General features: G+C 35.9%; 1 protein-coding gene across 3 annotated transcripts in view; it reads left to right on the top strand.

The window, feature by feature from the left end:
* Positions 1-13122, top strand: part of ESF1 (ESF1 nucleolar pre-rRNA processing protein homolog) — a 64496-nt gene extending 51374 nt beyond the window's left edge. For all 3 annotated transcript variants that reach the window (XM_053926160.2, XM_053926161.2, XM_053926159.2), the window contains 4 exons: positions 560-647; positions 7511-7593; positions 11215-11361; positions 12408-13122. In XM_053926160.2, coding sequence (XP_053782135.1) covers positions 560-647; positions 7511-7593; positions 11215-11361; positions 12408-12701 — 612 coding nt within the window. In that variant the 3' untranslated portion in view covers positions 12702-13122. The remainder of the gene's footprint in view (positions 1-559; positions 648-7510; positions 7594-11214; positions 11362-12407) is intronic.
* Positions 13123-13716: the final 594 nt, after the last annotated feature.

Genomic DNA, 13716 nt, shown 5'->3' with positions numbered 1-13716 from the left:
TGTTAAAAGTGGTTTAGGAAGTTTTATGCTGGAGATTTCTCACTGGATGATGCTCCACAGTTGGGTAGGCCAGTTGAAGTTGATAGAGATCAAATCAAGACATTGAGATCAATCAACATTATACCACACGGGCAATAGCCAACAAACTCAAAATATCCAAATCAGTAAGTTATTGGTGAAAATAAAAAATGTTTTTTTATTTTACAGACAAAACTAAACAGACTTTTTGTCCATCCTGACATTTGTTGGACAAACAAAAGAATGACTCAGATGGGAATTATGTTATAAACTGATCCTTTTTTTTTTTTAACTGGTTTAATTTTAGATTGAACTATGTGATTTAAAAGAAGTCATTTTATCTTCCTTCATGTATATTTATACACACACACACACATCTGTGGTTCTTATAATAAACTATATGTATTTTATACATACATTTAGATTGAACTATGATTTAAAAGAAACATCTTCATGTGTGTGTGTGTGTGTGTGTGTGTGTGTGTGTGTGTGTGTGTGATGGTTCTTGTAATAAACTGTATATTTTATATTCAACCTTAAGGCTCTTGCTGAAGAGGCCAGTGAAGATGAACTTCCCTCTGATGTTGATTTGAATGACCCATACTTTGCTGAAGAAGTTAACAAAATAGGTAAGCCAGCATATGTTTGTTGTTTTCAGTTGGAATCTAAAGAAAAAGGGTAACATGGATAGAAACAATATAAGCTACTCATTCTTTTAAAATTCCTAGAATTTGTATACCTCCCTTAGTGCCTTATAAGCAGGTCTGTCCTGTGGGTTATAACCATTGCCCAGATTAGGAAGTGTCAGCCTGCACCTTGTATGTGCAAGGAGTAATTTCATTGTGGGGTGCTTTTGGTAACATGATTAATTTCAACAGTGTCTTGGGGATTCCTTTCCAGGAAATATCCTTATAGCAGATTGACTATAAAAGACTGAAAGAAAAAGGAATAGTTATCTTCTTGTGTGCTTTCACTGCTTGTTTATAACATATTCACTCTAGGTCTCTCTTTGCAAAAGCTATGAAGAATTGAAGTGTGAAATAAATTTATGTGGATATGTTTATAAATTTAAAATACTTACCTGGTGTTGTATAAGAGCTTTTCTGCTCAAATATACAAAAGCATCTATGTTTCATATTCTTTTTGCATTTATCCTGCATCATTATACCTGAAAACCAACTTCCTCCCATTTTTCCGTGAATTCCTGAACTATCTGGTATTTGATTTCCTATATCTATAGAGCCTTGTTTCCATTAAATGTGCACCACTCAGTTCTTTCCTGAATGCTTTTATTTTTACCTTTTTGGTGTGTATAAATGTGTGTGGTAAGGTTCAGGCCATACTTGGACAAGTCAGTGCAGAGACCACTTTAAGCATTTTTCATTTGTTCTCATGCATTTTGCATTGCCCTGATTTAAATACCACACACGTGAACCCCAAAGGCTTGCTCCTGGCGCAACTCCAAGCTGGCATTGTAAAGAGAAGGATTTTATGAAGTTTCCCTGCTTCTTGTCCCTTGTGGCTAGTGAGCCAGAATAGTTTTGAACAGGAAAGTCAAAATTGCTCAAAATTATTTCCTGGTTGTTATAGCCTTTTAGCACTGACATTTTATTGATGAAAAGGAGATCAAGATGAATAAAGTCTATTATAGGATGTGAGATTCTTAGGAATTGGAAAGGGAAATGGAAACTTAGCATGTTCTGCTTTTTATCATACCTGAGTGGTCATTTCTAGTAGATGATGGATTTTAGTCTTACCCTCTGATTTCAGGAAACCAGGTTTATTATATGGAGAAATGCAAAGCATTATAGTTTCCTTGTTCTCATTCCAAAGTGCTTCATTTGGCATGTGAAATCTGGTCAGATTGCAAAACTCAGGGCAGGATTCAAAGAGTAAGTTAAATAGTTTGATGGCTTGGGGTAGCTTATTTCTTGGAATCAGCGCATTTCAATTGTAAATAAGCTTTTTCTAAAGTTAGTATCAGAAGTTCCAAGGAAAAGTATAGACAAAATTTGCTTGCTTTCAGTAGACTTTTGATTTCAGAATACTGCATAGGAATAATTATATGTGGGCTTAAGTTGTTTTTTTCAAAGCAAAAAGAATAACAGAAAGGCTTAGAAATTTTTAGTATAAAAACCTAGCTAAAAAATGGTATATTATCATATTTGTTTATTCATTCTATCAATAAATATTTTTGAGTGCCTAATATGTGCTGGACAGTCTGTTAGGCTAGAGATACAGCATTAGTAATACAAGCAAGGTTATGTCCATGAGGAGTCTGTGGTTTTAGGGAAAATATGCTAAACAGGTAAACAAATAAGAATATTATGAGAATATGGTCAGTGTTTTAAAGGAACTAAATATGGTAATATAGAGGTTATAGTGGGGAGGAAGAAGGAGAGTAGCTTACTTTACATAGTGTAGACAAAGAAGGCTTCGCTGAGGTGGTGACATTAAAGCTGAGACCTGTGGAATGAGAAGGAATCACACAGAAAGAGCTGGGGGAAGAGCATTCCAAATGAGAGAAAAGTGGGTAAAAAGCTATGAGGTGAGAAAGAACTTGTGTTGGAAATACCGAGAGACACTAATAGGCAGGAGCATGGACAGAGGGAATTTGGTATGAGGCCAGGCTGGGATGCAAGACTGACCCTGCAGGGCCTTGCTCTCAGGGCAACACATTTGGATGTTATTCTTCTGACAGTGGGAAGTCACTGAAGGGTCTCTAAGCAAGTGTGTGACATGGTCTGGCATATGCTGTAACATTGCTCTGCTTCCTGTGGAGAGTACAGATTGAAGGAAGGCATTGGTGAGAACTGGGAGATCAGGATTCTGCAGTGGTCTAGACAAGATGATGGCTGGTTTAGATGGCATGCCAGTAACGGGAAGGAGATAATAGAGTGAGATATGTTTTGGAGGTAGGCTTGCTGATTTATTTGGATAAGGAAGAAATTTAACATAACTCCTAGAATTTTGGTTTGAGTCTCTGCAAGAACGCTCATCCATTTACTGAGCTAGGAAGTAATTTAGGAACAATGGGTTTGGGTGGGAAGTAAGGTCAGTAGGTTCATTTTGGATGTAATTGCTTGAGATATCAATTAGATATCCTAATGGAGGTATTAATTTGGAAGATACGCTTAGAAGTCAAAGTATAAATATAGATTACAAGTCAGTAAAATAGTATTTCAAACCATGGGACTAAAGGTAGAAAGCATTGGTTAAAGAGGAGAATTGAGGATTGGGTTCATAAGGTATTTACCTGGAAGGTAGGGGGAGAGCTTAAGAAATTGAGGAGGAGCAGCATTAATGTTTGGAAGAGTATATAGTTAAAATCCCATTGTTGAGGACAAAAATATTTTAAGACAGATGGACTTGGGTATGTTTATGACACCTTTGCCCTAGGTAATCCCATAAAACTGAATTTACACTCTTTTCAAAATAGGGAAGAATTGAATTCATTGATTGATGCCAGCCCTGGTGTTCGTCTTGGATTAAGGGCCAGTTTGAATACTAGAAATCTTTTCTAATTTTCCCTTCTCTTTTTTCCCTTTCACTATAAACTTGCTGTAATTTTTCTATTTTTTCTAAATTGCAAACTTGACATCAAGTGAAGTTTCAAAAATGTAATGTATTTCTAGAATAAAGTAAAAGTTCTTTTTCTCTTTTAGAAATGAAGTACTGGAAAATTTTGCTTATTGTCTTAATTGCATAAACTCTTTAATAAGATTTTATTTGACGAAGGAGGAGTGAAATAAAGTATCTCACATGTAAATATACCTCATTAAATGTATCCTCTGTCTTGATAACTTTGCATATTTGATAAACCACCTTGAAAATCTAGTAATATGGTACATTCAATCAGTATGTTGAGTGCTTACTGTGTTCTGCTCATATTGTTGTATAGTTTGCAAGTGCTTTTATATTCATTCTGTCCTCTAATCCAAACTTTAGCCCACTTTATAGATGAGTTAACTGAAGGCCAAAAACAGTTGAATTTTGCAAGGGCCAGGTGGTAGAACCTGAATCCCAATGGTCTCCCTTTACTTTTTGTAATTCTACAAGTACATTATATAGATCAAAGCCAGAGCCAGGACCCATATGTATAAGAGCTGGACAGGAGGAATTCCTGGATCTCCAAGCAAAGCCAGAGTGCAAAGCCAGTCCAGAGGAAGATTAACAGACTACATCTGATTATGGGCAAGTGATCTTGAATACAGGAAATTTGCTGCAAAAGAGTGAATCTCTAGGAGGTTTACTGCTCCTGTCTGGTTAGCACTGAGACTATGTCTGCCCTCCAGTGAATTCTCTTAACTGCTCTCTCACAAGAAGTGCTTAACTAAACCCTCTGGAGGAAAGCTTTTATGGGAACAGTTCTATGACATTACAAGTAATGAAAAATGGAATTTCTTTTACATATAGTGATTTTTACAGACAATTTTTTGCAACACATCTTTTTCCTAGCTATACTTTGTTACATTTTCTGCTTAAAGGGATAGTAGCCTCAGTAAGGTTTTTTTTTTTTAACTATAAAACTCTTAACATCTGATTTCCAGTCTCTGTTGGTATTCAACTTACTAGAACCGATCCATATGTACTTTTTGCAGTCCTAAGAGGTATGATTTCTTACTTGCCAAATGATTCACTAAAAAAATAAAGATGACATTTCAGAATAAGACTTATTTCCACAATACTTGTCATTTAAAGTTAGGTCTGAAAACTTTACAAAGAGGGAAAAATGCTTTTTAAAAATAAAAATTAAAATGTGCCCTCTTAATTTGTTCTTGTTAACAGTGCAGAAAGGATCTCCACACATTATTTTATCTCTTGGCTAAACAGTTCAAGTCTAGCACACAGTAAATTCTTTGTGAGCAAAGAAATTTTCATCACGCTAAAATTGGATATCATTTTTAACCCTGACCATCTTGGAGCTTCTTTTTTTCCTCCCTTGCTTCAGTCTTTCTTTCAAGTTTATTTTACGACTTTTCACCAGGTTGTTATAAAATCCGGAACAGTTCATTGTGGGCTCTTTGAAATTATTTCCCACAGCTGTGTGTAAAGATCTTTATCTCCTTTATGTATTAATCATGTACAGCCTGATTTCTTTTTTCCCTGCCACAGAATGATCTTCCATATTTGTCACTTGTCCATTCACTTCAAAAGGAGCTCTTACCTTGAGAGCATAGGAGCAGAGGTAAACTTAGGGTATAAGAGTCAGACCCAAAGAAAATGAGACCTTGATGATACTTATATATGTAAATACATACACATATTTAAAACAGAGAAAAAGGTATAATCTTAAAGTGGATACATCATTCTCTGAAAAGAAATAGAAGCAATAAAGATTTTCATTCTAGGGAGAAGGGCTGCATACAGTAGTATTTCTTCTTGGAAATGCAGACAAATGCCTCAATCGCATGAAGGGTGAACGTGCTCTCTCAGCTGGACCTGGCTGCCTAAGTACAGCAGGGACTTCATGGTTATGGAGCAGTTTTTAAAGCCTCTCTTGATTTTGGGCTTTGTTTTTCCTGTTACCCCCATTAGTTGCAGTTATTCAACCATCAGTATATGTTCTGTGAATTTAACTTTGTTAATTCACATCAAAATGCATTTTAAATGGAAAGGTTGTTACGGGGAGAATGTTTGATAGCAGAGGAGTGTAGTGTGGTGGTAGCCTAAGCCACAGTGCTTGGGTTTCAGTTATGGTTCTTTCACTTAGTAAACTTTAGACAAATCATTCAACCTTGCTGTACTTCAGTTTTCTCATCCAGGATGAGGATTATAATAAATAATAGAATCTATCTCATATCATTGTTACGAGGACTAAATCAGTCAATATATGTAAAGACAGTAGAACATAGTATCTTTACTATGCCTGCCATAGTAAATGCTATGTAAACATTAATCATCATTATTCAGAGACCATGGGTTTCTTTGCACTGGAAAAACAACACAGCTTATTCAAAGAAAACAGTGTCCAGCAGTTCAGAGAAGATTGACATCGTGTATTAATGCTCTAGAGTTACACAACATGACTTTGTAGACTGAACCTTCTTACTTTTTAGACTAATCTTTTATATGTTAGCACCCTGAAACCACTTCTTTTGAACTCCTCTCACTCCAACAGCCATGAAATAGGAAGGAAAAAAATGAGGCATCAGCATGATCACCAAGGAATCCAGGACATCATGTATAGTCAGATTATCGTAACAATAGTAGCAAGCACTTTATAGCACCATGTGGCAGGCGTTAACTAAGCTCTTCACATTTACTAATTCATGTAGTCCTCATAAAAACACCTGTGAGGTAGGTGCTGTTGTTACAATCTACATTTTACAATAAGGACACGGCACAAACTGCCACAGCTGGAGTGTGGTAAAGCCAGAATTTAAACACAGGCCAACTGCTCCAGAGTCAAGTGTCCTTAATTGCTGCACATTACTACCTCTCATCTAGGACAAGAACATCTCAGCTAACACCTTGTGGTCTCCACAAATCCTAGAGTCCCTAAAAATACAAGCAGTTTTCAATCCAGAGATACTTTTACCATAAGTGATTTTGCCTCATAATGCAGTAGGAAGTTAACCAAAAATCAGATCTGTCTTTAGAGAAGGTGAAAGGGTTTTGTTAAACTATTACTTACAGGTAATTACTATCAATTTGTTATTTTAAACATGCCTTTTTTTATTTTGCATGAGTTTTTATATGCCGAGTTTTAAGCATTTATATGTTAAAATTGTGGGGGGGTGTTCATTGTGATTTCTTTGGTTCTCATGATAAGAAAATACAATTCTTCTATTTAAGATTAGGTAGTTTTCCCCTATATTTTCTCATAAGGTTTTTTCCTTAATGCTTAACTCTTTAATCTATGTGCATTTTATTTGCCTGTTCATCATGAAATAAGACAATAACTTGATTTTTTTTTCAGAACAAAACAAATTGCCCTCCGCTAGTTATTGAATAACCCCTTCTTTTTTTAGTGATATATAATGCTACATTTTATTATTATATACTAAGCTATAGTGTACTGTTTTTCCCATTTATACAGTGCAATATTTTTTGCTTATTTTCACTTTGTAGTACATTTTAGTACACTGTATCACTAGTATATCAAATCTGTCTTGTTAATGTTTGTAAAGATTTCCTTGAGTGGAATTTTATTAAATGTATATATTTTATCATAATGGATATAGAATTTTATCGAATGCTATTCTGTATATTGAAATGATCTTATAGTTTTTCTTTCTTAGTTGATAATATACATTACTTTCAAAAGAAATTGCTTTTTTATAATAATTCAGTCACCCCATCCAGGTGTGTTGTATTATTCCATTCACACCCACAGTCATCTCTCAGTAATAATTGTTTTACTTTCTCTAGTTTTTTATATACTTATTGATAAGATTATTCCTACATATCTTGCATTTTTGTTTCTAGGGTAAACATACTGTTGCTAATAGTCTTATAATTTTTAACTCTCCTTTGTTTCTTGTGCCAGGTATAAAAGAAAAGAAAAAATCAATGAAATCTGCAAAAGATAGCACATCTCCAGAGGAAGAAGCCGAAATAGAAAAACAGAAGGTAAAATGATTATTGTTACATGCTTACTTGATCATTGAGATGTAATTTAAGTGAAGTTATTCACATGAGTTTCTAGTGCCCCTCCCTAATAAAAAATAACTGAGTTTAACAATAAAGTTTATAAAATGTAAAACATTAATATTTTAGCAGCATAGTATTAAAATACATCTTTTTTACTAAACATTTATTCAATTAGTACAAAGTAACATTTACCTAAAACCCAAGACACGTCCATTGGTGATGAAGAGGAAAATAATCTCATGATTACCAACTTACTATAACTGAGACAAAAATACTACAGTTAAAACCTAAATAATTTTGCCATAAGCTTTAATTTAATCTGAATTTGCCCTATAATACAGACTCTGCTTTTATGGCTTGTCAAACGCTAATTTCACTCTTTTTATTATTGTAAAAATCATAAGTTTAATGTACAAAAATAAAGTCTTTCTTGGAAATGCAGTGAACCTTATCTTCAGTGACTCCAAAGATCCATGCCACAGAGCATTATGTATTTTTGCTGAGGCCGAAATTGGAGCCAACAACATCTGTATGACTGACATTCACATCACTGTCTGGGAGTGGTCCTGACTATTCACATAAACTCTACATCTTAATGGATCTTTTCTCTTCTCTATTTATTGCATATACAGTAATACTCAAAGAGTTAAGAGGCACAAAGATAACCTGTTTTGTGGAAAATGGCTTGAAAAAGAAAGCCAACAGCACATGCTAGTGATGGAAGTAAAAGGAAATTAAAGCAGGCTTAAGTAGTAATATTGGAAGACTCACAAAAGTCTGGCAGCATACTCTGTATTTTCCCAACTATACATGGTTGTTTGCTTGATTCTTCAGGGTTCACATTTAATCCCATCTCACGTTGGTAGAAAATTCCTATTTAGTGGAAAGGACAATATATTTCAGAAGTAAATATTAAGATCCCTTCATAGAAATGTGTCAGTATTGAAACAATAAAGGTAATGGCAAAAGAAAAAATAAATTTCCTGTTAAAATACATGTTTAAAAAGTAGTTTGGCCCTGGATGATGTGGCTCAGTGGATTGAATGCTGGCCTGCAAACCAAACGGTCACCAGTTCGATTCCCAGTCAGGGCACATGCCTGGGTTGCAGGCCAGGTCCCAGTAGGGGATGAGTGAGAGGCAACCACACATTGATATTTCTCTCCCTCTCTTTCTCCTTCCCTTCCCTTCTCTAAAAATAAATAGAATCTTTAAAAAGAAAGTAGTTTGTATCACAAAATACTACATTTGCTATATTTAACATCATTACTTAAAAAAACCAAAGTGAAAAAAGAAATTTATTTGAGTGACGGGGGCTCATTTCTACAGCATACTAACCAATTACACTAAGTGGAATGTGGTCTGCTTTTAAAATACAAATTTTCTCCCCTCTTCTCTCTCAGTGATGTTGCTTCTAAAGATTTTACCTTATTGCTATACAAAGATCTCTGTGTTTCTTTTCCTGTTTTCTTTTTTTTTAATTTTTAAATATATTTTATTGATTATGCTATTACAGTTGTCCCATGTTTTCTTTCCCCTTTATCCCCCACTGCCCTGTACCCCTCTTCCCACCAGCATTCCCCCACCACTTAGTTCATGTCCATGGGTCGTACATACAAGTTATTTGATTTGTTGTTCATTTTCTATACTATTCTTAACCTCCCTCTGTCTATTTTCTACTTACCAATTACGCTTCTTATTCCCTATACCTTTTCCCCCATTCCCTCTCCTCCCCCTCCCCACTCATAACCCTCCATGTGATCTCCATTTCTGTGATTCTCTTCCTGTTCTAGCTGTTGGCTTAGTTCGTTTTTGTTTTTGTTTTTTATGTTTAGTTGTCAATAGTTGTGACTTTGTTGTCATTTTACTGTTTATAGTTTTGATCTTCTTTTTCTTAGATAAGTCCCTTTTAACATTTCCTTTAATAAGGCCTTGTTAATGATGAACTCCTATAACTTGACCTTATCTGGGAAGCAGTTTATCTGCCCTTCCATTCTAAATGATCGCTTTGCTGGATAGAGTCATCTTGGGTGTAGGTCCTTGCCTTTCATGACTTGGAATACTTCTTTCCAGCCCCTTCTCACCTGCAGGTTCTCTTTTGAGAGATCAGCTGAGAGTCTTATGGGAACTCCTTTGTAGATAACTGTCTCCTTTTCTCTTGCTACTTTTAAGATTCTCACCTAATCTTTAATCCTGGGCAATTTAATTATGATGTGCCTTGGTGTGTTCCTCCTTGGGTCCCCCTTGTGTGGGACTCTCTGAGCTTTGTGGACTTCCTGGGAGTCTTATTTCCTTTACCAGACTGTGGAAGTTCTCCTTCATTATGTTTTCAAATACATTTTCAATTTCTTGGTCTTCCTTTCCTCCTTCAGGCACCCCTATGATTCGGATGTTGGAATGTTTAAAGTTGTCCGATAGTTTCCTAAGCATCTCCTCATTTTTTTTGAATTCTTATTTCTTCATTCTGTTCTGGAAGAATGTTTAATTCTTCCTTGTGATTCAACACAATCTTCCTTGTGTTGATTTGATTCCTGGTTTCTTTCCCTTCACTGTTGGTTCCCTATATATTTTCCTTTATTTCACTTTGCATAGCCTTCACTGTTTCCTCCATTTTGCTACCATAATCAGTCATTTCTATGAGCATCCTAATTACCAGTGATTTGAACTCTGTATCTGTAGGTTGTCTATCTCCTCATCACTTAGCTCTTTTCTGGATTTTTGATCTTTACTTTCATCTGGGCCATATATCTTTGTCTCGGTGCACCTGTTACATTGTAAGGGGCAGAGCTTTAGGGTTTCTCCAGGACAAGGTGACCCACTTCACTGCATTGTGACTGTATGTCAGGGAGGGGTCAGAGTGAGAACAATGCTGCTTGCTCAGCTCTCGCCTGAGTTCAGTCACTTCCCCCACTACCCACAAGCAGATTGGGCCCTTCTGGTGCTGATTCTGTGGTCGGTGAGTATGTGTACATTCTAGGACCCCATGGGTCTCTCCAAGGAACGATCCTGTGAGACTGGGAGTTTCTCCCATGGTCGAAACGCCGACAAATTTTTACAGCCAGAGGTTTTGAGGTTTTGGTCTCCTGTGCAGGGACCCTGGGTTGCACAGTCTGCCTTGCTCCCCAGTTGTTCCACCTGGCTTATCTGCACATGACTGTAGAACCAGCCACTGCCAGCTTCTCCCTCTCCCTCCCAGTCTGTCTCCTTACCATGTATCCTGTCTGCCCCAGCTGCCCCTTTCCACCCCTCCTGCTGGTCTAGATGAATGTTTCTTCTTTAACTCCTTGGTTGTCGGACTTCCATACAGTTTGATTTTCTCGCAGTTTCGGTGGTTTTTTGTTTTTAAATTTGTTGTTGGCCTTCTTTAGGTTGTAAAGGAAGCAAAGCATATCTACCTACACCTCCATCTTGGCCAGAGGTTCTCTGGGTTTCTGTATGAGTTTCAGTAATCCACAGTCAGGCTACATATGACACATGTTGTCCTGGATCTATGGTGACTGAGTTCTCCTTTCCTAGAGGGGATTTCTGTGCCCCATATTTTTGTTTGGGTTTAAAAAGAAGCACAGTGTTGTATATTTGAACTTCTTTTTTTCTCTTTATAGGCTGAAATGGCTTTGCTCATGATGGATGAGGAGGAAGAGAGCAAGAAACACTTCAATTACAACAAGATTGTAGAACACCAGAATCTGAGCAAAAAGAAGAAAAAACAGCTTATGAAAAAGAAGGAATTATTAGAAGATGACTTCGAGGTAACCAGGGACAGAAGTCATTAGTCTCTTAAAGCTGGTGTTGAATCTAGACTCAGGTCTGGAGATAAAAATTAAGTATAGGCAAAGTTAGCCATGAGTTAGTCTCAGGAAGAGCTATGGAGCCAGAGCTACCATCTTTTAGTCCTACACAGCCAGTTCATCCCCAGGTGGATCAAATCATTGCTTTGGTTGAGCACCAGGTGAAGTAGCTTGGTAGCCATGTTGCACCAAAATACGTAGCTTTCAATGTTAGAATCACTGAATGGTATCTATGCAGTGTGAAGCTCACTTGCAAAGGATATGCATAATTAATTGCACATTAATTATGCAATCGATGAACCCCAGTGAGGGCTTCATGTCACATTGTATCATAGTCTCACTATGTACAGTGGCCAACACTGTAAGTTGTGCTTTTTTAATTGGTATATTTTTTGGTTTCCATTGCTCCCTCTTTTCTAATGATCACTTAGTCCCCATGCATGAGTTTGAGCCCTGTGCAGAAAACCTACAAACAGCTGCCAGGAACTACTTAATGATGCCTTCCAGCCATTAACGTGGAAGAATAGACCCAAAAGAACATGGAGAAATTTTGAATTTGTTCAGAGAATGGAGAGGAACATAACAGATAATTTCTAAGTAGCATGTAGAGGGATATATATATATGTCACTATATATGTATCGCTACAGTTCTCTTTCGAGGAGATTGTCATTGCATGGTAGGAACAGTGTTTCCTTTGTGTAGTGGTCTAAGAGTAGGCTTTTAAACTCCCTTAAGATCTGTGGGAAAACAGTTTTCTATTGAAGCTGTGCAAAATGCTCACATTTATGTAATCAACAACTTACTGACTTTTCAATTACAGTTGACATTCAATATTATATTAGTTTTAGCATATAGCATAGTGGTTAAACATTTGTATAATTTACAAAGTGATTCCTCCCCCCATACCCAGCCAGTAACAATTGACTGACTTAAAATTTTGTCACATTTCTGGGTCTTTTTTAGTTTACTAATTTAATTTGTTTTGATTCTCCTTTTTGACTTACAGGTAAATGTTAAGGATTCACGATTTCAGGCAATGTATACTTCCCACTTGTTCAATTTGGATCCTTCAGATCCTAATTTCAAGAAAACAAAAGCTATGGAAAAAATCCTTGAGGAGAAAGCCCGACAGAGAGAACAAAAAGAACAAGCACTTATTGAGGCAATAAAGAAAAAAGAGAGTGAAATTCAGAAGGAATCACAAAAGAAGTCCATTGATCCTGCCTTGTCAATATTGATTAAATCGGTGAAAAACAAAACAGAGCAGTTTCAAGCAAGAAAAAAACAAAAAGTCAAATAGCTGTATGTTGTTTCTTTTCAGATTGAGAATGTGATCTCCCTAAAGTTCACACAAGTGGTAGAAAGAATATTTATTAGGAACAGAGCTACCTTTCAGGAATATGAATAATAATATCTTATTCTGACCATTGAAAAATTTCTCTCATTATAATAGGTAGACTTAATTGTGGATGATTGGACAGATTTGTGCTTTATAGGATTTATAAAGTCTTTATATTTTATGAAATTTAATTCATACTAGAAGATTATTCTAAGGTGTAGCCTCTTTCAAAGACTTTACAATTCTATGTAAAAATAGAACAGAACAGTGCCAAATTAACTTTTTTAGCCCTAATGGATGGAAGCCATTAACTTTCTTTGTTGTTTGGTCATGTTTATTATAGTTTGTTTTTGAAATTGTAAATAAAAGTGCAAAATATTTTTATTATTTTGTATAGCAGTGATTTATTTCGTTTTATGCACCTCGAATAAACTACTCCCTAGAAAGTTATCTGAATAACATTCTCCCTTAAGAGGACAATTCCACGAAGATGCAAGTCCAGGTTTGCATTGCTCTTAATTATATTTGAAATGTCTGTGAGCTCTGCAATGATTTTTTTATTTGCAGTAACAAAATTCTTTCATCTAACCTTCAGATTTTTGGAATGCTTGGGAGGGTGAATATGTTGCTATAGAGTTTAAGGAATCTTAATTCTTTTTAAAATTAAAACACATTCAAGGCCTTGATACTTCTGATCTCGTCTAGTCCAGGTTTTATAAACTGTTCACTGTCCACTTAGGAAGAAAATTAGGTTCGCTATATAAACAAATGAAAATAGAAACCAAAATGTTCACTTGGAACAAATGATAAATATGGTAGCTTCTGAAAGACATGCAGAGTTTGGCCAGCTTTCTGGTTAGTTTTTTGGTACAAAAATTTAAGTCTTCCAATGTATTTTTTTTTCCCCAAGAGTAAAAGTATGTAAAACAGTGATCAAGATAATGAGGGTATATATACATACTCCTGAAGAGGAAGG

Source organism: Desmodus rotundus, chromosome 6 (assembly GCF_022682495.2).
Source record: "Desmodus rotundus isolate HL8 chromosome 6, HLdesRot8A.1, whole genome shotgun sequence".
In the NCBI taxonomy this organism is placed as follows: domain Eukaryota; kingdom Metazoa; phylum Chordata; class Mammalia; order Chiroptera; family Phyllostomidae; genus Desmodus; species Desmodus rotundus.
The sequence above is the reverse complement of the archived record's forward strand: the minus strand, read 5'-3'. Positions and strand labels throughout refer to the sequence as shown.